The following is a 27378-nucleotide window of genomic DNA, read 5'->3' as shown; positions in this document are numbered from 1 at the left end:
TTTCCTGTAATTCTGCTATAGGCAAGGCATAATAGGAGGGGCACATTCATTTTGTTACGCCTAGAAATCTGTTGTACTAGGCAATCACACGATCATCTCATACCCCGTCTGTGAGAGAAGCCATCGTTAATTCCTGAATGATGAAGAGAAGTCAAGGCTGCCTGACAGTCAATTCACTTACACTGAATGGAAATTAAAAGTCTACAACATATAATACTTGAAATATAGTCATCTAAGGAAAAACTTGTGAAGACAGGATTTCAGTACACAGGTTGTGACACCTGTTTTTCATCAAAATGTTTTCTCAGGAAATATTTCTTCACAGAAAGGGTTGTTAATCTTTGGGACAGGCTACCCAGGGAAGTGGTTGAATCACCATCCCTGGAGGTATTTAAAAGATGTGTAGGGGCATGGTTTAGTGGTGGGTTTGGCAGTACAGATTAACAGTTGGACTCAATAATCTTAGTCTTTTCCAAACTAAACGATTCTATGATTCTATCCTCATTTAACACTCCAGTAAAATGATCCATGTCTGTCATTGTTCCCTTCAGCTTCACTTCAAATATAGGATAATTGCTTCTTATGTTTACTAAGTACTCAACTGGAAGTTGTTCTAAGAATAGGTACCTTCTATGAAATGAAATAAAACAATGCTATCTGAATATAAAGAAAAAAAAGGAAAAGGATAAACAGGCAATGGGCTGGAAAATACAATTTATCAGACATAAAATCTATTTAATTAGAAGGCATGCTACTTTTTATTCTCAAAGAAATGACATATCCTTCTATCTTAAATATTCTTTCAGAAATTCCACTACCCAGTTAAATATAAGCTAATTGTAAGTTGGGGTTACTTTCCAGTGAATTCTTAATATTTCTCACTTCATGCTTGTGATTCCCATGTTAACCACAGCTCTTGTGATAGTTGTAGGTTTCAACTTATTCAAAAGGAAGGCTATAATTTAGCTTTAATCTCAGTCCCTACTGACATATCTGATCTGTTAGCAATACAGTGATAGTAGCTATGATGTCCTACAGTATGTGCCACAAGGCATACCATTCTCATTGCTTGTGAAGACTATTTCCCAAATAAAAGTATTTAATCAAATACCAGGTGGAATGTAAAGCTGTCATACTCAGTCTGGATGGGTTGTGAAATAAAACGTCTGCAGGGCAGACAATAAACTGCAATCAACAAATAATTAGAGCATGCAAATGATTAACCAGGCTCATCTTAGCCACTTAAACAATACTAGAAAGATTTTGTACATTATGCTAGTAGCCTTAAAAAATTATGTATTATTTGATCCTTTTTCACCATACAAAAAATGAGGAGGATGCATGCAAATTATTTGTATGCTGTTGATTAGTGTGAATTCAGCATCTGGGGAAACCAGTAAAAACTGATAGCCTTGGTAAAATTGTATTATTAGATGAAAAGTATTATATGGTACAGCAGAACATGTAGATTAAGCATAGCCTATTATTTATATCCATCAGTGTGGATATAAGAATTCTGTGATGAAAAACATGAAATCCATGTAGCTGCTTATGTTTCACACTTGCAGCTTTGTAAATTCATTTACAGAGAGTAAGTACTACACAACCTGAACATAGTCTTCAGTCCCTTAGAGAAGAGAAAGTATTATTTGAATTGATCCACATAATATATATCTCCATACACTTAAAAAGAAAGGCCAGGAACTAAAATTGTTGATTTTAATAGGTTCCAATTGTTTTTATTTTTTTGTCATATGTTTTGAAGACTTGTAAAGAATTTTGTCACTCAATGTTTCTCTTTAATATTTATTTGTCAAACAAGAGTTGATGGTGAAGTTTAACTTTCCAAGAAGTAATGAGGCCAGACAAAGGCCACAAAGATTATCTGAGGGCTAGAGCTTTCCTCCTATGAAGACACACTGAGAGCTGGGGTTGTTCAGCCTATAGAAGGCTCCAAGAAGATCTTAGAGCAGACTTTCCGTACTTAAGGGAAAACCTACAAGAAAGCTGAAGAGAGACTCTTAACAGGGTATGGAATGATAGGACAAGTGGTGATTGCTTTAAAATGAAAGAGAGTAGGTCTAGATTAGATGTAAGAAAGAAATTCTTTACTATGAGGCACTGGAATAGGTTGCCCAGAGAAGCTGTAGATATCCTATCCCTGGAAGTGTTCTAGGCCAGATTGGATGGGGCTGTGAGCAATCTGGTCTCAGTGGAAGGTGTCCCTGTCCATGGCAGGGAGGATCAGAAATAGATGATTTCTAAGGTCTCTTCCACCCAATCCAGCTGGCTTTCAACATCCTGAGCATCAGGCGTACAGCTCATATATTGACTTCTATTGTGTTAGGCATGGATTGGCTTTGCCTGTTGGAAGGTATACTTTTAGTCTTCAGAAAAACAACCTATATGCTCTTCAGAATTGGCAAAAAAATTGTAAAATGATAATATGCATTTGAAAAAATGAAAGAGAATATTGGGCTTCAATCTCTCTTATAAATGAAATCTCTTCTGAATATGTAAAAGAAAAATTATAAGAACTTTAAAGTTATGTGATATGTATCTCATTGACTTGGATGATTAAGATTATAGATCTAGTTGTATGATTTCAAAAACTTTAAAGTATAATAACAATAATCTCTCAACACTTCTGTGACATAGAAAATACTAATATTTCTAATTACAAAACTGGTATCAAGGCACAATAAGAATTAGCAAAATACAAGGTTGGTCTGTAGAACAAATTCCCAAATTCCTAGCTACTGTCCTCTCAAGTAGAATAGTATTCCCTTTCCAGCAGATCAAAAGTATCAGGAAATGCATTAGTTTAGAAACCTAAATAGAAAGCAGAGTGGTAATTCTTTATAGGAACAAGGGTACCAAGTAGCTCATATCATATCATACAATCATAAAACTGTTTATGAAACAAGGGGACTCCCTAGTTATGAAAGGTTAGTTACTAAAAGGAAAAGTTGGTGAGTGAAAAAGAGCAGATTGTGCACTAAAATGGGCCAGTAGGAAGAATATTTGAATAGTCTGCAAGAGCTTCTCAAGCAGTGCCTAACTGATAAGCAACAGGACAAAAGTTGGTTGCCCTCAGGAAGAGTCCTGGCTGATCATGTGAAGGACTTGTTTTTCTGCTGTATTTGCACAACTGGATAAAGAGAGAAAGAAGATCAATACTTCAAGGATCCTGCAACTCATACTGTTGGTATGAGAGTGCAACAGGCATTGGTCTGAGTGTGCAAGTGAATCAGAACTGTGCATATATCATAGAATCATAGAATAGATTGGGTTGGAAAAGACCTCCAAGATCATCAAGTCCAACCCCTGATCCAACTCTAATTACTATATCATGGCACTAAGGGCCATGTCCAATCTCTTTTTAAAAACTTCCAGGGATGGTGAATCCACCACCTCTCTGGGCAGGCCGTTCCAATGCCTGATCACCCTCTCTGTAAAGAATTTCTTCCTAACATCTAACCTAAACTTCCCCTGGCAGAGCTTGAGCCCATGTCCCCTTGTCCTGTTGTTGGTTGCCTGGGAGAAGAGACCAACCCCCACCTGGCTATAACTTCCCTTCAGGTAGTTGAAGAGAGTGATGAGGTCACCTCTAAGCCTTCTCTTCTCTAGACTAAACAATCCCAGCTCCCTCAGCCTCTCCTCATAGGACTTGTGCTCAAGTCCCTTCACCAGCCTGGTTGCTCTTCTCTGGACCCGCTCCAGCACCTCAATATCCTTCCTGAACTGAGGGGCCCAGAACTGAACACAATACTCAAGGTGCGGCCTCACCAACGCAGAGTACAGGGGAAGGATCACTTCCCTGCTCCTCATGGCCACACTGTTCTTGATGCAGGTCAGGATGCCATTGGCCTTCTTGGCCACCTGGGCACACTGCTGGCTCATGTTCAGCTTCCTGTCAATCAGCACCCCCAGGTCCCTTTCCACCTGGCTGCTCTCCAACCACTCTGTCCCCAGCCTGTAGCACTGCAGGGGGTTGTTGTGGCCAAAGTGCAGGACCCGGCACTTGGCCTTGTTGAACTTCATCCCATTGGAGTCAGCCCATATGTATTGGATCTGGCTGGGGTTGAGCTAACTTTCATCTGATCAGCCCATATGGTGCTGTGTTCTAGATCTGTGATCAAAACACTATTGATAATGCACCAATAAGTCAGCTATTGCTTAGCGGAGCTCACACAGTTTCTCACTCCACTACCCCAGTGAGTATGCTGGGAGTAGGCGAGAGGTTCAGTCCTGATTCTATCCCCCATCCTACTGTGGGGAGTGAGCAGGTGGCAGGGTTGGGGTTTAGCTGCCAGACAGCGTCAGCCCACTATAACATAATTACACAATCAAAATCAAAAGCCAGTAAGAGAAGTTTACAAGTAGTTAGAAGTAAATGGTATGTCAATGTGTATGAAAATTATAATTTAGAAGTTAAATATAAACAGCATCATGAGTAGTTAAGTATCTTTTTAGAAATAGCTCATATTTTTCACAAAGAAGAGAAATTCCCTTCAAGTCCTCACACACAATAGCCTATTCCCCTCTTGCAGCAGGGAAATAAGCACTTTTATCATGCTGGGAATGAAATACTTCTCAAGTCACTTAGAAGGAAAAAAAAAAGTGTTGCTGTGTTAAGTAAAGTCACTGTTACAAAATACCCAAGAACAAATCAGGAACAACTACTGGCTCTGGAGTCTGACTTTGAACCAAGACCTAGTTTCAGATGTTATTTTATGCACAACAATGGTTCTACTGTCCTGGGCCACTCTGCAGACCATGTGTCTCATAAAGCCTGAAAGATTTTTCTCTTTCGGTAGACAATCTCACAACAAAAATGCATTGTAATTCAGTAGTATTTCAAATTGCAGTTTGTTTTTTTTCTTTTCTTGCAGTCTAATAATCTTCAATTTGCTTTATTAGGGAGATACTTACCTCTTACTCTTTTCCAAAAGTCTTTTCTGGTTCAAACTTAAAATAAAAGAATTCTCTGACCATCATACTTCAGCCCTGAATTACTAATCTTTGCAAATAACCTCTTCACAGGACACTAACTGTCTTTCAGAAAAGAACATAAACTGTACTTTAAGTGGCAGAACAAATAAAAAAATAAATAAACAAATTTTAAAAAATCTAAATAGCATGTCATTTTTCATATGGAAACTCTGCCCAATGGTTTTTAATGCTCTTTCACAATTTCTAGAATATATCACTTGGATCATTCTGCTTCACCTTTGTTTTCTTTTCCACATGACATGCTTGATTACTAGTTAGTCATGTTCCTTACACTCATGTGAAACACATTTCCTGTTCCACTCCTACTACCACTAAACCAAACTATTTTCCTGCAAATACATTTTAAAACTTACTGTTGTTTAACTAATTTAGTGGTATATAAGGTAGGAATTCAAGTAAATGTATTTGCTGATGAGAAATAACAATACTGGTTTGCTATAATTTAAAATTATTTAAATTGCCAATTTTAATCAGGATTCAAAACAAGAAGCAGGAATCCAACTTGCAGTAAGTTTCATTCTTGTTATACATTTTTGCTTTGTAGTTATTTCCCCAAAGAAAATCGATTCTAACCTACTGATTTGCAACTACAAATTATTCCAGTTAATAAATGTTTTTTGCTGTCACATGTATGCAAATACAAGCAATGCCAAAAGCAAATCAGCTTAATGTACATTTGTGAAGATATTCTGTATTTTATATGAGTAAACACATGTCTTTATTGACTGATTAGCTGGCCAATTACTATTTAAATATGTGGTTTTTAATTTTTTTCAGATTTTTAAAAAATAATAAATATAAATGCACAAACCAAGAATTTACTTAATTTTTATGCTATTGTGAATATATCAATACAATAACTTAATTAATAAAGATATATTTTGTGGATAAATGAAAAAAAAATTAAACATTTATCACATGGAATGAATCCTAATGAAAGTTCTGCCCCCCTACCCTTCAACAAAGAACTGCTTTTTCCAATTGTAATTCACTGTATAAAGTGGATATCGAACAAATAGATTATTAAAGAGGAAGCTTTTTTAAAAATACAGAAAAACTATAAGACAGTTTACCACTAGAACAAAGTACTGCAGTCACAGAGTCACAGAATATGATCCACAAGGATCACTGAGTCCAACTTTTAAGTGAATGACCTCTATGGTGATCGTACCCATAACCTTGGCATTATTAGCACCATGCTCTAATACTATCAATACTATTCTAAATATGTTATAGATTTCAATAGGTTCAAATAACTTCAGTCTGTAATGTGAGCTATAAAGAATTACAATTAAAAAAAAAAAGTACATATAACCTCCCCCCTGCATATAACCTCCCCTCAGTAAAGTTTAAAACCAAATTAAAGCAACGCCTTTGCTTTACATATATCTCCTATCTGTATTTTTATCTTCAAAACAATATGACTTACTTTCAGTTAAAGTCTCAAGGCTTTGGGCTCTTGTAATTTGTGAAGACTGACGAGCTACCTTGCTTTTTTCTTTTTCTCCTCTGTTTTTTTTCTTTCCTACTTTTTTCTGCTCTGCTTTTTCTATTAAGCAAAATAAAGATTAAATATTTTTCTTTTTCAGTTATAACTTTCAGTCATAAAGTCTCATATGTGTAAATGCTTTGGTAATATTTTAGATAAATTTTAAAAACAATCAACAACAAACTCTTCCAAGCCTTTATAGTTGAGATACTATAAAGAACTAATGTAATTTAATTTTAAAAAATAAATAATAAGATGTAATAAAAATAAGCTGTAAAATCCAGATCAACTGAGAAGGAGTCAGGAAGGCTTTGTTCCCACGCTTCAGTTAGCGCACAACTTTTATGTCCTTACTACAATGTTAGAAATTCCAAATTTCTGGCACTGTGCCACATATTTTCTTCATGTTCTTGCTCTCACATCTCAGAAATTTCCAAAAAAACCCAGCATAGATGAGGCAGACATTCCCCAATGCATATAGATGAAGAAAGTCTTCCACAGTTTTTTTCTTTAAAGTCTCAACATTTAGACTATAGGAAAATACTTTCTAATGAAAAAAAGTAAATCATAGCATTTTAGAATTATCTGGGTTTGAAGGGAACTTAAAGATTATCTAGTTCCAAGATGATCTATGGGCAGGGACACCTTCCACTAGATCAGGTTGCTCAAAGTCCCACCCAACCTGGTCTGGAACACTTCCAGGAATGGGGCATCCACAACTTCTCTGGCCAACCTGTTCCAGTGCCTCACCAGCCTCACAGTAAAAAACTTCTTTCCAGTATTCAATCTAAACCTGTCCTCTTTCCTTCTAAAGCCATTTCTGCTTGTCCTATCACTAATGCCCTTGTAAAAAGTTCCTCTCCAGCTGCCTTGCAAGCCCCTGTCAGGTACTGGAAGGCTGCTGTAAGGTTTCCCTGGAGCCTTCTCTTCTCCAGGCTGAACAACCCCCACTCTCTCAGCCTGCCTTCATAGGAAAGGTTCTCCAGCCCTCTGATCACCTTTAGTGGCCCTCCTCTGGACTCATTCCAACAGGTCCACATCTTTCTTGTGTTGGGAATCTCAGAACTGGATGAAGTACTCTAGGTGGGGTCTCACAAGGGCAGAATAGAGGTTGAGAATCTCCTTTCTTGACCTGCTGGTTACACTGCTTTCGACTCAGTCCAGGATGTGAATGGCTTTCTGGGATGCCAGCACTGTTGGCTCATGTCCAGCCTCTCATCAACCAGATTCCCAAAGTCATCTCCACAAGACTGCTCTCAGTTCTTCTACCACTCTGTACTCATGCCTGGGATTGTCCCAATCCAGGCATGGCCCCTTGCACTTGGGACTTTTTGAACCTCATTAGGTTCCCATGGGCCCAATTCTCAAGTCTGTCCAGTCCCTCTGGATGGTATCCTTTCCACTGTGTCAACGCAGCCTCACAGAATGGTTCAGGTTGGAAGGGACCACAGTGGGTCATCTGGTCCAACCTCCCTGTTCAAACAGGTTCATCTCAGAGCATATTGCACAGGATTGCATCCAGATGGTTCTTGAATATCCCCAGTTTAAAGCTATTCCCAGTGAGGGGACAACCTGTTCCAAAGTGCAATCACTTGCACAAGAAAGAAGTTCTTCCTTATGTTCAGGTGGAACTTCTTGTGCATCAATTTCTGTCTGTTGCCCTATTGCTTGGCACCACCAAGAGGAGCCTGGCTCCATCCTCTTGGCACTCTGCCTTTAGATACTTGTATACACATTGATCAGGCCCCCTCTCAGTTGTCCCTTCTTGATGCTGAATAGGCCCAGATCCCTCAGCCTCTTCCTCATAACAGGGATGCTCCAGTCCCCTAAACATACTTGTTACCCTCTGCTGGACCTGTTCCAGCAGCTCCATGTCTCTCTGTACTGAGGAGCCCAAAACTGGACACAGTACTCCAGATATGCCTCACTACGACTGAGTATAGGGGCAGGATCGCCTCCCTTGACCTGCCAGCAATGCTTTTCCTAATCCATCCCAGGATTCCGTTGGCCTTCTTGGCCCCCAGGGCACACTGTTGGCTCAGGGACAGCTTGTGGTCCACCAGAACCCACAGGTCCTTATCTCTCATGGTGATATGGATGGCTTTATCTCATCCAAACAATCCAAACATTAATAGAGCATCTGAACGAAGATTTTAGCCTCAGAGTTGGAGATTTCAGAGTCATATTATAACATAATGGTTCCCTGATTCTTAGCCACTTCAGTTACTAATAGAATTTTTAAGTCTAAGAATTTTAGGCAGGATTAAATTTACAAAGTTATCTGGAAAAAAAATCACATCATCCTGTTGGATGAACAACAGTGCTGTTTCCAATGGCTGAATGTCCATTCCAAACTCTGAAATATCTACCACATTGATGGTGGGTCAAAGTGATATCTTAAAAAGACAGAATACAACCACAGCCAGGAAAACTTGAACATTTTTATAACACTTTTTATATCACTTTTGACATTAGGACATAGCGTTTGGGATTCGAAGTGAGGAATTCAGGAATTTTTCTAAAAATTTAGGAAGAAATAAAATTTTAGTGTATGATTTGTACCTTACAAAAGCATGAGAATTGTTGAGAAAATGCACCTATGCCTTCAAGTTAAAAACAGTAACTAGGAAAATTCAGTCTCAAATATAAACATTGAAGAATAATATTATGGAACAATTAAGTTTCTAAATCTTAAGTTTTTTCATTTAAATGTAAATAGGATTAGCAGCTCTTGCGTATTATTACCTATACCTAGCAGTATAAACAGAAAAGTTGCTATAAATAAATATGCAGGCAGGCATTAGAATATACTTGTCTCTGTAGGTAATCACACTTTGCAACATCCATTATGAAATGTATAATTTACTGATGATCAGAGCAGTGTTGCCTTTGGAGAAACTGTAACTTCTCTAACTGTTATCTCTCCACAAGGAAGCAGTCTTTAGAGAAATAAATGGCTGAAAAAATCTCTGCCATAAAGTGAAGCTATTTTCATAAAATAAAAGATTAGTGCTTCTTCTAATGAGATCTATAGCTAAAACAAAAGTAATTTGAATTTACATCATTGCAACATGTTAAATGAAAACAATTAACTCACAGAGTTGCATATGGCAACATATCCAAGACACACAAATTCAAAGCCAGAGACTATGCTAACCTTATTTATACATTGTCTAAAAGGTAACATTACCTAAAATTACAGACCTTTGCCAATGTTATCAGTTGCCTCTACTTTGTCAGATGATACTGACTGCTTTTTTACAGATGAAACTTCATTTTTCAACTCTGAGTCTTTGGGCTCTTCAGGTTTTGTATCTGGCTGAGTAGTATCACTTTCTGGAGTCTTCTCATCAGGCAACTTGAATTCTGGTACAATCTCTTTCAAGAAGTCCCAAACTTTGCCCAAGTATTCAGACCTTCAAAAGAAAACATATGTCAATGATAATGACATTTGCAATAAGAAAAGAAAATGTGATTTTCATTTAGACAGGCATGGTACCACAACTGACAGTTCAACTCTTCAAAAAGCTACTAGCAGATAGAACACACTTGCATGATTCTCTGTATCAACCAATTTGCTGAGACAGGTTATGGACAGACCCATAAAGAAAGAGATGGTGGTTAGAAACATATGTAAATAAAGCATCCTTTCTCAAGCTTCTTAGTGGATAAAAGTTGTGGTAGAGAAACCTGCAGACCACTTTACAACTACGTTGTAAAATAACTTGATTCCATCTCAGTATATTAAAAAGCTTCTCGAAGGCACTTCCAAACTGGGCTTTCCTAACAGTTCATCACAGATAGTGCCATGCCTCTTCCACCAATTCTACCAAATACAACAGCTTTTTGATATGACATGACAGTTGCAGTCATATTGGTTCTTCACAGAAATTCAGTGATTCCAAAAATAACCTCAAATAGGGTAATGAAAAGGTTTCATATAAGCTAACTGAATGCAACCTTTTTTTTTAAATAAAATAATTGATTGTACAATGGGTTAATGTCATCTTATACTACTATAGCCAAGACTCTGTGGTATTCACATTTTCTTATTCCAGAACATAATGTATTTGCAGGAAATGAACACTGTTTTTTGCTGTTGCAGTTGTAAAACTGACTACTTAAAGAAATAAAATTTAGGTTACTTAGATTTTTAAGTCCATGGGCTAAATACACACTACTGTAAGACACAAATAAACCAAAAACCTAAATTGCGAGCATAGCTTGGGACATAAAAATTACTGGAATAACATATTCTTTGACTGAACTTTAATTCTGAAATATGGTTATAAAAACACAATTATATCTAACAAAACTATATATAAACCAAAACTATTGGTCAGCTATGTATTCATTCAAATCTATATATCAAAAGGCAAGAAGGTGTACTTTTAAAAAAAAAAGGTCTAAATATCTAGTGTCTGTAATCTGTTCATTCATTTAGTAAAAAGAATGTCAAGCTGGAAAATCAGAATGTCTGCTCTTTAATATATAAAATGAACATAAAACACACACGAGACAAGAAAAATGTTATGGTAGGTAGGAAATACTATTTTTGGTTGAAAATAGAAGTCTACCAATTGTTCCAATTTAAAAGGTGGAAACACTATACTAGCTGGCATGAATTACTTCCAGATTCATGACACCTACTTTCTATGGTACATTCAGATATAAAGTTACTCTTACTGGCAGACATTTTGTAACTGCATACTAATGAAACATAGATTTCTCTAACCTTGTTTTTATCACAATGTTTATTATAAGTTAAAATAATTTTATAAAGAATAGAAATCAGTTATTATGATAAATAGGTTCACAAGCAACTGTATGACCTACAAAAAAAAGCTCAATCAAACTGCATTTTTCAAAAGCACATTTCTCAAGCACTGGAATTAAAAGCAATACACTTGCTAAAATGGATGGTGAAGGACTTTTAGGGCTCAGCTTTATTTTTCATAATGTCTTATAGAATTAAATATTAAACAACTAACGCGTAAATTGTTTAATAGAAGAACTTACTGAAGAGGAATAACTTCTGGTATCCATCCAGTCAGTGTATGCAAAACTGTAAATTCCTCCAGCTCTCTTTTTCCAGTTTCAGGTATACTATAAAACAAAAGCAGATATTTTACAGAGTTATAATGAAACCAACTACAGTAGTCTGCAGTCTACATTGCTTCATATAGGAATAACACCATGCACAGAATAGCTTGATGAAAAACAAGTCATTACTTGCAATTTTAGGAGTTTACCAAACCACTGCTGACTACTAGCCTACAAAGTCAATGCCTTTGCATCAGGTCCATTATTTTAGTGTCCCTCTGGTACAGTGGCATTTTTCCAAAATTGTTAGCAAGCATACTATGTATATTTGCACGCAGTAAAGACTCTTTTTGTAGAGTTGGAGACATGGGTTAGAAATCCCTTGTGCTGGAAGGTGGTTATGATTCTGCAGCTTCCGATTCCTAATCAGCCTCTCTAACTACCAGGCTATTCTGCCCAAGTTGGCTCTATTTCCACTCTACCACACTGCACACCTTCAAACTGATACAGTCTCCTACAACCTCAGGAGAGATTTCCTGAGAGGTTCAAGGCTGAAGATGCCAGCACTTGTAAGACTAACCCTTGTGCTCTGGAAAATTGAAGTATTACAATCATATTTCCTGGAGAATTTCATCTCAACAGGCAGCTCCTAGCAACTCCCTAGCCTGTGTAGATACACTTTAGATGACTCTTCTGACAAATACAACTTGATATGACCAGAATGGGGAAGCCTGACTACCCAGATCTGTGTTTTAAATTATATTCTCAAGCTTAGTCATTTAAACTCTTGGTGATCATTGCTCATCTCACAGAAACCTGTGACCATAATGGTCAATTACTGCATCATAGGCCATCCTCCCCTTTTCAGGTTAGTTCTAGGGAAGTGGATCACTGTACAGTGCACAAAAGCAGAACTGCAGCAAAGGTATCAAAAGTAGCTTACAATAATTTATTTTCAATACTGGTTGAGTCAATATTGGTTAAGGCTGACAATTACGACTTCCTTAACATTTAATGGACATTTCCATTTTGCAGAAAACCACATGTGAAACCTTTAGGAATAATGTCAAACAGATAATGCAAATAAGGAGAGTGCTCCAGTTTATTTGCAAGTTTTCTATGCATACATTTACAAGCACATCTATAAAGGGAACACTGTACCTTCTGTAACTACAGATGATTTTGCTTTACTGATTTACAGTGTCAGGTTTTGGAAGTTTCTAATTGTCATCACAAAAATTTTAGCAAAATATATTTCCCATGTAAACTAAACCAGCTTTTTGCTAATTCCATGTGACTTCACAAAACAAACTGAAATTGAGATGAGTAAACATACCTAGTGTTTGCTACCTTAATGAGAGCTTTGGACAGCAACATTGGCCAAAGTTCATTTTGACAGGTTGTAGCTGGTAATAACAAATTCTCCTCTTCATTGAAAGGCATAGTGTCATCCACAATGATCTTTCTCCAGCACCCCTGTGAGGGGGGAGAGTGGTGGGGGAAGAAGAAAAAACTGAGTTTGAGGGTTGGAAAATAAACATGCACGTAAGAGAACTTTTAACACTTTCTCGAGAACCCAATTATACATTACAGATGGTTTTAAAAGGAGTTCTCACATAATATATGAGGAGCATGGAAACAGTATTCATAGCATTTAATTATTGCTCTGATTTATTTATTTCAGAGATTAATCTAATTGCAGTTATTTCCAAATATATTTCATCTCATATGTGTAGTCCATTATGTTCATGCATTCATTGCTTTTTCTTCATCTGCCATAACAGATGATTGAGAAAAAGTAATTATTGAGAAAAGGCTTAGCTAAGATACCAGCTTAGTAAATGCCTCTTTAAGGTCTCAGTCTGGAAAATACTTGTGATACAAGCAGTCCCCCTTGCCTTCCAGAAACTACTTGGGGACGCTGGCTGCAGTGGTTAGTGTCCTGGAAAGCATTAATATAGTATCTTATTAAACACCACATAAAACAACACAAAATGTTCAAATGTAAAAAAAATAAATAAATAAATAAAATAAAGCTATACTTTGAGGATAAGAAACAAACAGGTAAGATGAAGTATTGATATCTCCAATACCAGATATTTTGTTAGTAAACTGAGCTAGTATTCAACAAAATAATCTTGTCTACCAGTCTCCAAAAAAAAGTCTCTGTCCTAGCGGTGAAGATGTAATAGGAGAATTAATGGGGCAACAGCAAGTAGTTCTGTAAACTCACCCACAAAATTACGAAGAATGACCAAATCACTAAACTGCTCACTCGGTGTTATCAGAGAGGGCAAAATTACTGCTCTCTGGTTGGAACTCAACTACAGATTCAAGGTGAAATGACATCTGATTATGAGTTCTGTAAGTCTCAGAAGAAAACAAATTTAGGCCATAGGGCAAAGATAACCAAAAAGCATAGAAGAGGTTAATGTTTTTTAGGAGAAGTACTTCTTTGTGACAATCAAAACAAAATACTTAAGATTTCCCAAGTTTGAAAATTGACCTAGTAAGTGAAACGATCACATATTCATCTCCTCTTTCGGTAACTGCTGAAGTTTAATATGGACTGCAGTACAAGTTGATAAGTAAAGGAAAAGACACCAGAGAAATAAAAAAAAAAATAAATTATATGGGGCAGGTCTGTGGAAAAGTGTAACTACAGAAATAAATTCAATAAACCTCAGGAATGCAAAGTGAAAGTAGAATGTGGGGTAGAATTCACATATGTGCCAATTATATGAAAAATTATTATCCACAGATTTGATCTTATGGACAACAATCTCTCAGGACTCAACACAGCATTTTAGTGAAACCAGTTCATTATTCGTCCACCTTTCTCTCCCTTTTAATTTAATTTGCCACTTTCTCCTATAAATCTGTTTCTCCTCTATCTCTACTAATATATGTCTTTCCTCACTTGCACACTTTCTTTAATCTACCAATATTTGACCCTAGGTTTTTTTCCTGCTTTTTTTTCTGAGAAATACAGCTGTGCAAAAAGAGGAAAAAAATTGAATAAACACAAAGGCCCAAAACAAAACAAACAAAAAAGTGACAAAGAAAATAAAACACCCTAGTAATTCTTGTACATGCTTTAAAAGGCAGTCTTTTACCACATGAATACACAACATCTGCAGCATTAAATTCACACAAAGGATAATGTCCTCTTCTGAGGAACATGGGCAACAGAATTTATGCCCTCTCAAACTCAGGCAACTCTTACTCTCTACGTGAATGTAAGTTATTCCATATGTGGAGGCAGTAGCAAGGGATGAGGAAAGTACGGGTATGTAAATCAGGTGCTTACCCTTACAGGGAAGGTCACTTCCAACTTTCTGTTTCCAACTGACAGTGTAAAAAATATTTTCAAGTTTGGGCAACTGGAATTTTAGTAGGGTCAGTTATAGGTTTTAGTGTTTTGTCATATATTCTGTTTGTAAAAGGCAAATGTAACCAGAATAACCCTATCAACACAGACAACTTGGTCTCAGTGATCATTGCTTTATTAAAATGAGGTTCAATATGAAATTAGGCGTTCCTTGTTGACAGAAAAATGTGCTTAGATGTTTTTGTCTGTTATCTTTAGAAACTCATGGGATGTTTCAGTTTTACCAGTACATCTTCAGTAAATGGTCATCACAGTGCAAGTCTTTAATCACTTTTAAATATATCTGGATACAAATAGGTCTGTAAAGTCAGCCAACTGAGTTACTCAAACAACAAAAAGCATTCTTAATCCTAACACCACAAAGGTGTGGGCCACATCTGATTCTATTAAACGTTTGCATCAAACCCACAAAACTACAAAAATATAATACCGTCTTTTCAATAATAACTGTTTTATCAAGTTCTAAGTTGTACAAAAAAACACATGAACTATAAGACTGTATTTTTAATAACAAACATCAACAAAGTGTCAGCACTTCTACAAATCTATATATTTTCAATTATAAAATATATGTACACTAACCATTAAAATTTACTATGCTAGTTGCATCATATTTATATATTGTTGGAGGAAACTACTCACCATCCAGTAAAGTTTCAATACATATTTTCCAAATTTATTGTACAGTGGCATGTGTTCCTTGGTAGCTTTACATAAAGCATAAATGTGTTCCCATGGTTTCCAAAAAAGTGTGGGTACTTCACTAGTTAAGGACTTTTCATTATATATCCTCCAGACAGCATAAATCTCACTTACAATCCACCTCATCAGCTAAAACCGGAGAAAAAAAAAAGTCAAGTTATATTATGATCAAAGATTAAAACAGATCCTGTTGTAAATAAAGTAGTGACATAAAAGCATAGATGTGATTTAATGGAAAAATTAATTTCACTGGTACAGCTTCTCTGAAAATCATTACAATATCTATGTACAATAACACAAGACTTCATGAAACTAAGTAAAGGTACAATATAAATTATACTGTTCATCAAATAACAAAGATAAACGAAGAAATGCAATTTTATGTTACAGGACTTGTGAACTGTCACTTTTTTAACTGCTTATTAGAAGACAGCTGCTAAAAATCAGTATTGGCATTAATACTCATTATTTATATTCAGTTAAAAAACCCCTTAAATTATGAAAAGTATTTATTAATTTTTAAAACTTAAAAAGAAGATTTAACTAATCGTTCTTTAGTGCATGTGTCTTTATAACATGCAGATTTCTGATGAATGCAATACTTTCACAAAACTGTTACAGTGATTTGTATAAACTAGAATGAAAATAAGATTTTACAACAAGAAATTTGCCCTAAAATTAATGAGTATTCCTGTGGACCTCAAAATTTACACCACCTGTTCTCTGGTGGCTTCCTCCCATATATCTCTGGTGCTGAATTTTGAATTTTCATTGAAGCACTGAACGAAATAGAAATTTTGAAGTAATATTACATTCAGTAATGCACTCAGATGCCATGGCACTACCCATTTTATATTTTTCCATGATCTGTAGAAATGCATTTATTCACCTCTGGAGAGACTGGCTGGGTGACTGACATTTGCTCATACATGCAGGCACACTAAGACTTCCGGGAAGTTTGAATGAAAGATACAAATCCTTTCTAATACAGCCGATATTTGTTCTTATCTTTAGGCAATACTATCCAGTAGTAATTATAGTAGCTCATATATTATATATATTTAACAAAAAAAAAAAAGTTTGGAAAATCTTGATTCATCATCGATTTAATTTTTCAAATTCTCAAAAAGGTAAACACTAATTATAAAAATCTAGATTATTTCTTGCCATTTTATTCCAATCATTCCTTTTTCCACTTAAAAAAATTGTTGCAACTTATTTCTTCATGGTAGAAATTTGGGGTGAAATTCAAAAAGTTAAAGAGAGATAAAGAAGAATTAATGAATTTTTTTTTAAAGGACATTAAAGTATTTCTACCTACCTCACTACAAAATATATGCTCATTTGCTGAAACAAGGTCAAATGAAGTTTCATTTTGGACAACCACAGGAACCTAGGAGAAAGTAAATTAGTTAAATCCATAGCTAAATTACCTGGAAAAAATTAAATTAAAACATAAAAAATTAAAGATTACCAGTTAACTGTAATGCCTTGCAAGTGTTAGACATTTGGCAAACATTTGTTACAGATTTGCAAACTAAGAAATTTTTTAAAATGTAGATGTTCCAAATTTTTAAAAAATAAGAATTATTTTTACCAGGACATTTAAAGACCATCAAACGAAATAATCACATAAACAAATTTATATTCCTGCATTTTATTAAGTATATTTGAAGTTTTGCATTTAAATCATGAGCAGAGCATTGTCTCAAAGTCACCCACCAGGATTCAAATGGAATTGTTTTCTCCTGGTCAGTTAGATAGTGGTATTGTCAGTATATAAACAGTGACTTTGACTGTATTACATAGTTTTGATGACTATTACTTGTTTATACAACACATTTCCTTTTGGTAAGCAGTTTAGAAATAAAGTACTGGGATTGTAGTTTATTGAACTAAATGTATCTGTGCCTCTCATCACATACTAGTGATCATTGCTTGATTCTTTTCTTACTGCACTAAACAGGCTTGTTTATGCTTTCTTTTATAGTTCCTAATAGACTAGGTAGCAACATGTATCATTCCTAATAGCCTTTCATCACTTGACAGTCACAATAATTTTTAACAACAATATAAAATTTCTAGTAATCATTGCTTCTTGACTCAAAACACGTATTGGACCAAAAGAAGCATTAAAATTTTAATCAGGTCTTAAAGAAAACAAATGCTTTCTTCATAGTGCTCTAAAGATAAAAGCTACTTTTAATATAGATACATGTTTCCATGGCTTTCTGGGCTGCCAGCTCTCTTGCCTTCATCTTTCAGATACCTCCACTCAGTTTATGCATTTTGGCAGCATTTCCTATCCAATCTTTTGGTCTTGTCAATTACGTCTCTGACCTCCCCCTCCTCCTTCCTCCATTAAAAATTAAACTTGGACCTCTTTAGTGCCTATTTAATAAAAAATGGAACTGACAAGCTGACAAAAGGAAAACTGACAAGCCTGAAAAAGTTGGAAGGATGGTCCAAGTGCTTTAAAACTTCAGTGTTTCTTCTGAAGCAAAACACTTTAAAACTTAAGCGTAATAGCAGCATTAGAGGATACTGAACTCTAAAGGTAGGCTGCTTATTTTCTTTGCAAATAATTTTAAAAATATATTGAATAAAAGCTATGCATAATTTTAAAATGTTATGGTTGCCTTCCAGACAACTACTGTCAAAGTCATGGACAGGTACTGTGGGTAACCCAGAGAAATACAATAGCTGAAGGGAAAAAAAATATACTATTGTTCTGGTAAAGTTAGTTGATGTTTTCATGCTAGATATTTAGTCCGGATATCTGCTCCAGGGCAGCCTTAGTTGGAACAAACAAATTTTTCTGCCATGAAACTGATTTTTAAGTGAGAATTAAAGAACATAAAGAAAAATAGAAAGGCCAGTTGTCTTCTAAATGAACATGGAGTCAAAAACTAAAGCAGATGTGGAAGGGTACACTACCATGATGTTTTGCACCAGGAGGTGTAAGTTAGTGGTGAACTTATCCCATTAAGAAAGGCACTCAGATTCTTCACAGTATCATTGAAAATGCTACTATTAGAGCTAACTATAACAAAAGAGGTTAGTATATGTAACACTATGTCCTTCTAGACACTGGGAAACCCAAGTAGGTCTGTGCAGCTCTCCGTGCAGATTCAGTCCATAGAAAGGGTATCTCACTTGGGTATTACAAGCTATAATAAAATTTGAGCTATGACAGGATATTCTGACAAGAAAACAACTCTGTTCATCATTTCTCCTGTAAAATTGAAAGCATGTTGACATAAGAAGGTGTTGCTGTGGTTACATAAAGGAAGGGAGATGCAGGTGGTATAATTGCCAGTAACAAGCAGGAGCTACTTGCAGGCTTCTCCATTACCATGAGCTGTCTTTTTTCCACTGCCCAGGGCTTACAGCCAGCAAGCACCACACCAGCCTCAAGGCCAAGTTGTACACGACAGGTTAGCTGTTACACGCGTCACTGACTCCTCGCCGCACAAGCAGTCTGTCCAGCAGTCTCCTAGACAGGATGACCATGTGTGGTCAGGTGGGTTTTACCTGTTGAACTAATTTCCTCTAGTAATTTCCCTTTACTTTTGACAAGCTAGGTGAGCAGCATTTTTTCATCATGATGTTGCTTGTTTCTTACCTGTTTTGTTAAAAACTCTTGTGGACGTTTCCATGAATGTACTTTTAAGGATGCTGGCAACTCTACTTTCCCTTCGGGATCATCAAAGAATTGCTACATAAAATATGCATGCACAAAAATGGAACATTTTTTATTAATTACAGTATTGTATCTTCCAAGAGTATCTATAACTGAAGTAAAAGAACCCTAAGCCCAAAATAAAGAGTCAGCACAAAACCCACTTATATTGTCCTGAAAAGTTTAAGTAGTCTGCACTGTCTAAGTAGGTCTATATGAAAAGATTTTTTTCTTTTCCGCCTTTCAGAAAGCTCTCCAAAAAAAAGTTTAAGCTTTTAAGTTAGGTACTTTTCTACCAAGTCATTTCTACGTACCTTTTCTAATTCATGTATTTTTATAGCTTTTTTAATTGAATATTGAAAGTAAATATCTGAAGTGGTATTTAGACACAAAGCATGTTCCCTGCATTTAACACTGCTATAGAAACCAAAAAGAACTATAATTATACAGCATTATGAATTAGCCCATTAAAGAGAGCCTCATATAATTTTCAAACCAGCATTTCTAAAGGGATACTCATCCTCTGTGTGCACAGAAGGCATCATGATATATGGTATCTCTTTACTTAATAGCACAATGTAGGATGAAGAGATGCCTCTGATTCAGGTCATATTGACTGAGAAACTAACGGGTTACATAGTTAATGCCTTTTACTTAAGTAGTTACTGATCAAGGAAGGCAAAAGAAAATACATTACAAACACATAAAAACCAAATACAAACCAAAGACTACCAAATAATACTTTCCCCAAATTTTTTTTTTATTTCTTTCATTGCGTAAGCTCCTTCAACATATTGGTCTGCAACAAGCTATTTCAAGTGCCTGAAGGAAAAAAGGTAAGTTGGGAGGAAAAATGAATCCTTTAGGACTACTTTTCTTTTTTTATGAAAGCTTAAAGAAAGCTTTGTAGCCTGGACTCCACAGAATTATATTGACAGAGTTTATTCTGCTTTCAGAGACATAGAACCCTGACTTCATGGTATAACAGGAAAGTTTAGCTCTTAAACATTAGATAAACCAGAGAAAGAAGGCAGATGGAATGATACTACACAAAGAAATACTAAAAAAAACCTAGAAAGATACAACTTTCTTTAGCTTACTAGTGCAAAGATACTTTGAAGAAAAATATTGTAGGTTCAGCTAAACCTGGCTGACAAAATCTAGTTTAACTTATCTTTTATTTAATGTGGCTATAAGAGACAACTGCCAGGAGTTCATGCTCTAAGGACAGGAGTCTCAATCACAAGTTCTACAGGAAGGACATGGAAGAACCAGGCACAAGAGAAACAGATGAGGTCAAATACACAGTATCTGAAGTCCACTGCACTGCCCTAAGAGAGGCTACTGTGTAGGGGTGCTTGGTAAAACAGTTTTAGTGTTACAAGGATAGAGATCACTTCTGATTGACTCCTTTTCCCACACAAGACAATAGGACTGTTCATATTCCTGTTCTAAGTATACTCAAAGATACTGGATGCTATTACTAATTCTGTTTCTAACTGAAATAGCCTACACGATGTTGAATTCTGGCTACCTGCTTGAATCAAAAGAGGTCACATTGCAAAATTCTTTAGTTCTGTAAATTCATCTGCTGTGGCCGATGTATTTTATAGTTTCTTTAAACATGTAAAAAGAACAATGTTTCATATAGCTTGTAGCTGAAGAACTCATGAGTCCAGTAAACAACTCAGAATGCCTCTTGTGCTAAAAAAAAAAAATAAAGGTTTTCAGATTTTAAACTTTATCTATTATAATAATGTCTAGCAGACCAAACAAATTAGTGCTAGATAAACGTTAAGAGTCCAGCCCAAAGACATCAAATGAGGTAATGGAACAGAAGAAAGATACAAAGGAAAATTATTTACTTGACATGTTAATGGCAGTATTCAGTAGAGAACTTATACCTTCTCTCAAAACAATACTTTGGCCCCACAGGAATAAAATATATTAAGGCTTAGGATAAGAAAAAAAAAATCTACAAACACATATGCCAACATATACATAGTACACAAGAATACACTCAGAAGAAACATATGGACAATGGAGAACTGGCATATAAAACAGATGATTAAGCATGGCACTTAACAGATTTAAATACCACTTTAAAATGCTAAGTTTAAGAAATGCTTTCAGAAATAAATTTACTACTACTCTGCCTAAAAGACACATTCTGCAATGGTAACTGGTTTGAAGGAGTAAAAATTCCATATAAGACTTATAATTCATTCCAAAGTTGGAAAACTGAGGACCTTTTCTGTATCTGCTAGGCTCTTACTTTCTGCAAAATAACAATATCCTCTCAAATCATTCTCTGAACACTAGAACTGCAGACATCATTTCACAGGTCCAGAAACTGAGGTGTGCAATAAGACTTTAACATCCATTTTTCCATAATACAGCTGGGTGGTGCATCAAACCTTGTGAGTTCACAGAAACTGCACTGCCCTGAGAAGGGATTGCTCTGAAATACTACAACAGTTCAGCTGTTCCCACATCCCCAGTTTTAATTATGTTATGAAATAGATTTTTGGGGATGCATTTTTTTAAACCATTAATGTGTACACATTAATGTACATTAATTCACTTAAAAAGTAATAAATAAACGATGCACAATACTTCCAGCCTATTACTGCAGTTTAACAGGAAACTACTTATACACATTGAAAAGATACGATATGATTTATCAGTAACACATTATTTTGAAGTCATGACAAATACTCTACTAAATACAAGGGCAAAAAATGAAGGGAAAATAGTATGTGTCACATAACCTACCGAAATTTGACCTTTTCCAGCTTTTTCTTTTCCAGGTTTCCCAGGATCCCATTTTTCTGCATTGATATCTGCATCATTCCATTCTGGCCAAATAGGAAATCTGCACTTCTCATTGGAAGCACCTAGCTGGGAAGATGCAGGTGTCCTGGGAAACACACAGTGGCATAAATAAAAATTAATAGTATATTAGACAACAGTAGGAGGAAGATTTTTACCATATATTCTTTTTTTAATGTACTGTAATAGAAATTTTAGTATTTGTAACTACAATAACTTTTTGTCACTAAGATAAGCGAGCCTATAGAAGTGGTAGATGGTGTTATAAGGTATAAACTAATGAAATATTTAAATGCATTTATACAAGGAATTCTGCTGAAAAAAATGGGATAGCTGAAGCACAAAACCACAATCTGAGGACAGTTTCCTCCCTTTTCATTTTCCACTGCTTCAAGACACCTGGTTATCTTTCCCCTCCTGTGCCAGTCCTAGCATTCACAATCCAGTTCAATTCACTTGCCCAATATGAAGGCTTTCTTTCTTTTTTTCTGACTTATTTTCTTTAACCAACAAAAAGGAGCTCGCAGTGGGTAAAACTCATCCTGAGGAAAAAGACTCACTTCTAGGCATCTGTGAGCTGCTAGACCAGCCAGTTTTGTCTCCAGGTAGTTTCATTCTCAAGGCCTCTCGTGCTCCCAGCACTCACTAGCTTCTTCCTGTGTTTCAGAACTCTGGCAAACAGTTTGCTGAGACTGCAGGGATTTTCACAAGACTAACACACAATGCATTCAGAGCCACTAAGTAGCACCAGTAGTACCTGTGCATATCATTTTCAATGCATACAGTGGACTGAAATCTGAGTTAGCTAGAATGAGAATACGGCAGCTCCTTCCTCCTTATCTACCAAATCTGGAGGCAGACAAAGACGTGCAGGTCACACCTTAATTATATTTTCCCAAACCCATTGAAAACAAACAGTAGATGTTCACTCAAAAGAGCAAAGGGAAGAAGCTGAAGGGATTCCAAGAAGCAACCTGCCACCAAAAACTGAGCAAAAAAACTAAACAAATCTTATTACAGAAAAAAACTTACAGACTTTGACTCTCTGGAAAAATAGATTAAGGTCAGAATTTCCTCTTTGATACCCAGCACTATGCTACAGCATTAAGAATATACTTACAAGGTAACATGATATTTCTATTACATGATATACATCAGTTATAAAAAGCTAAAGAAGTAGTCATTTTCTCTTTCCTTTCCTCACACCAAACACAAACACTTTCTTTATCTTATTGTTATTTATTTTTTCTTTTTTTTGAGGAACGGTAGAATTGCTACAAATGTGTCCAGGAGATCAGGAAGATAACAGTGCTTTGGGCTACAGCTGAAGAGCTAACTTTACAAATTGGTGCCAAAAATATTTCTTTTAAAAGTTAAAGCCTTAATTTCTTTAGGAACTGATATATTAAAGAGATTTGAAAGGGAATTTTTTTTTTTTAATTGATATTTGAGAACAGGGGGGTTTTACCTCCTGGACATATATTGCATATCATCTCATGTGGATATTCATACTGATATACAAACCACCAGTGACAGCATTTAAACTATACACACAATTTAATTATTTGAATTATTGCTTTCTCTTAAGATTTTGGTGACTCCATAGACAAAACTGAACTCTGGTTATTATTTACAGCATCAATCTGATTCCACAAAGCATTTTACATTTCAGATAAAATGATGGCAGTGTCATAATACACATATGCTCTTTTTCAGTTGTTCTACACAATATTCAATTATTGCTCCTATATAAGTGCAACAAGATTTATGACTACATGCTAAAGTCAAACACAGACTACATAAATTAGTAGTCTGACTAGGGAAATGGTGTGTAGCAAGTGACAACTGAAAATACAATTAAGCCCAATCTCCCAGAAGCTGGAAGCAGGGACAAGTCACTTGGGGGAACAGAGACATTGCTCAAGTGTAGAGCAATGAAATTACAAAAGCAAAAGCTCAGCTGGAGTAGAAACCATCAAACAATGTTAAGGACAAGGGGAAAAGCTTCCATAAGTACATTGGCAGTAAAAGGAAGACTAAGTAAGGAAAGTGGATGTCTGCTGCTCAGTGAGGTGGGGAACTTAGTGACAAAGAACACGGGAAGGGCAAAGATACTCAATGCCTTTTTCTGTGTCTTGGGTTTTGTTTGCAAATTTGGCTCTCAGGCCTCTCAGTCCAAGAGTCTACTTAGAGAGTCTGTGGGAGCAAAGAATTATCTGCAGCAGAGGAAGGCAGCTAGACAGCATTTAAGACCACTGGACACACACAGCTCCATGGTGCTCGTTGGGATGTGAGCAAAGGTACAGAGGGAGCCTACTGGAGTCACTCCAAGGTTCCTGTCAATCATATTCAAAATACCATGGCAACCGAGAAAAGTTCTGATGACTAGAAAAAGGCAAATATTATGCTCATCTTAACATCTGGGATTTGGATCTTCAGAATTACAGTGCTTGGAACAATTTAAACTCAAATGGACAAGTACCGAAGGAACCTGATGTAAGCTGACCCTGCTTGAGCAGAGAGTTTGAAACTAGATGGCTCCCAGATGCACCATTCAATGAACATTTTCTGTGACTCCGTTATAGTTTTGTTGTTAGCAATAGTAAGGACAAAGAAATGAGTAAGAATAAAGATTTCTCACTATCTAGACATTAGCTACATTCATCTACACTACCAGTAACTCTTAATGGAAGACAGCTGTGAAAATCCAATACCATCTGTGCCTTCTGTTGGGTAAAAAATATCCAAACAGAGCTTCTACCTCTCTAACTGGAAGGAAGATGTATTCTATAGAGTGATACCTCACTTTACTTTTTCATCTTTGTCATTTCAGTCCTCTGTAAATTGACTCTCTCTTATGTTTGATCTTTCATTAATGGTACAATTTTTTTCTCCAGCATTTTCTTGAAGACTCAAATGATGCTTCATTCTATATTCAATATTTAACAAGCAATTGAAAACCCTGAAGTATTTATCAGTTTCTTTGGATTACTAGGAATGTTTTTATCAATTCTGGTTTTTTCAAAGAATCTGTTGTATCTGCACTATCCTCATGCACAAAGAACAATAAAACCAAAATTCTAGCTGTATCAACAGCTTCAACACTTGTGGTATTTTGAAACCTGACCCCTTTTAACATTGGTTTAAATAGAACTCCTGACAGCTTCTTACATAGAGCAAAGAAATGATAAGTTAGAATTCTCAAATTTTTGTACCTTTTTTACTTCAGATGAAATATGAATGGTGTATGTAGTGATTTGAAATATTCAAGGACTACTTCTTATTATTTTTATCTTTTTTCTACCTCTAAGTCTGCATTTTCTTTTTTAATATTTATAGAGAAGCATGGAATTTTCACTTAAAATAATTATAAAGATGCTCTGAAGCCATTCCCAAAGAAAATTAAATAACAGTTGCAATAATTCATAGAATCATAAAATCATAGGATGATTTGGGTTGGAAGGGACCTGAAAGATTATCTAGTTCCAATCCCCCTGCCATGGACAGGGACACCTTCCACTAGATCACGTTATTCAGAGCCCTTCCTCATTTCCCGGTATAAGATTTCTGACTGCTTTGGGACAATAATGGAATATTAAAAAGTGTATTTTTAAAAAGCAACAGTGAAATATGGAAAGACTTGCCTAACTTACTTCCACACAGAAAATTCCTTTCTACTACATTCTGACATAACAGAATACCCTCAACACCAACAATATGGAAGACATGGAAACAATGCAATCTGTGACTGAGATGTCTAAACTAAGTTGGGGAAGCCCAATGCTACTGCATCTCTAAAAGGATAATTCAAATAATTTCTGGAAAAAATCATAAATAACTGCAATTTAATTGGTCTCCAAGTATAAATAATAAATGAAAAAAGACAGCTGAATTTATTAAAATACTGTATTTGGAGTAAGGCTATTAAGAAGTTCCTTTATTACAACAACTGAATAATACAACTCACTGAGAATCCTTTGAAACAAACTATAACACACAAGGCCAATGCAAATTACTGGTGTTTTATGCTCATGCTGGATGCCTTCATTGTGTAACAGTATTTTCAAAACCAACTTACTGGCAGACTTGTTTTTAATCCTTTGCTAAACCCTAAAGAAGAAAAAGGAACGATAATTTTCCAAATGAGAGAAACACCATGAAGTTGGCACTAATTCACCTCTGACCCTTTAAACAGAGTCTCCAAGAATACTAGTATAATTGATATAGTGCCAGCAGGGGAAATGGGGGATGGTAGGATAGAGAAACTCAACAGGGAAAAAACTGCAGACAGATTGAATCAACCTAAATTTTTCAAAGACTTCAGATTCAATAGAGAGATAGGAAACAAGGTACTGGAAGCGTGCTCTCTCAAGTTAAACCACATAGTCATTTATTTAGGCTGTGGACATATACACCACCCCACTCTGTAAGCAAGATCTTGTCAACATGTCCGATGGAGTCTAGGGAGCAGTCTTCCTAAAGGAGATAAATCTACCTGAAAATTCTCTATGATCATTCCTTACTGAGGGAATGTGGCAACACTGAAGGATGTCTTCTCAAGAGAATTACAGAGGTATTGGTATTTAGTTTCAGAACAGCATGGCTACTCCACCCTCCTTTCCCCATACTCCCATACTCATGTCACTCTGGACCACCAGACTAATAATTTTGTGACATTATACAGGTTTTTCAGAATTCAGAAAGACACTGTGAGGCAGTAAAAAAAAAAAGTGTCCCTTTCCTTGGATTGTTTGAACAGTCAGAAGAAATTATTTCTGACCTCAGTAAAGGCTTTTACATTAGGAAAAAGGGCAGAGAACAAACAGATGGTTCAAGGTTTTCTCCAAATGTGCCCTGTAGAGAAATTACTTAAGTTTTTCCCTAACCTCTTCAGAACTCAAAGACAAAAGGCTCCTTTGAAGACCTTATTTATAGCAGAAAGTTCTTTTAAACTCCAATCACTGAAATGATTTTTAAAAAGCAGCATGTGAATATCTTACAAACCTACAGCAGAAACCATGGTAACACTGAAGTTCATAAGAATCTGGAAAGGATATGAAAAAGTTTGGTCAAGTATCATTAACTCTGTGGCAAAAAGATTTGCTATTTTCTTCATACCTTGTGCCATTCTTCCGAAGAGGAATGAACACAATGCATCACAACCAGATGATCTAATAAGCAGCTAAGGTAATACAGCTTTTTCTTTATTATTAGAATAGTCAG

General features: G+C 35.8%; 1 protein-coding gene across 1 annotated transcript in view; it reads right to left on the bottom strand.

Moving 5' to 3' along the window:
* The window catches only part of ADGB (androglobin), a 108881-nt gene that overhangs the window by 68593 nt on the left and 12910 nt on the right, over positions 1–27378 (bottom strand). The window contains exons 2-8 of the mRNA XM_050315113.1: positions 22099–22243; positions 19267–19359; positions 16963–17034; positions 15582–15770; positions 12885–13024; positions 11525–11611; positions 9710–9921 (exon numbers count right to left, since the gene is read on the bottom strand). Of these exons, the coding sequence (XP_050171070.1) occupies positions 9710–9921; positions 11525–11611; positions 12885–13024; positions 15582–15770; positions 16963–17034; positions 19267–19359; positions 22099–22243 (938 nt within the window). The remainder of the gene's footprint in view (positions 1–9709; positions 9922–11524; positions 11612–12884; positions 13025–15581; positions 15771–16962; positions 17035–19266; positions 19360–22098; positions 22244–27378) is intronic.

Source organism: Myiozetetes cayanensis, unplaced genomic scaffold, assembly GCF_022539395.1.
Source record: "Myiozetetes cayanensis isolate MyiCay16 unplaced genomic scaffold, myiCay2020 scf2-11, whole genome shotgun sequence".
Taxonomy (NCBI): domain Eukaryota; kingdom Metazoa; phylum Chordata; class Aves; order Passeriformes; family Tyrannidae; genus Myiozetetes; species Myiozetetes cayanensis.
The sequence above is the reverse complement of the archived record's forward strand: the minus strand, read 5'-3'. Positions and strand labels throughout refer to the sequence as shown.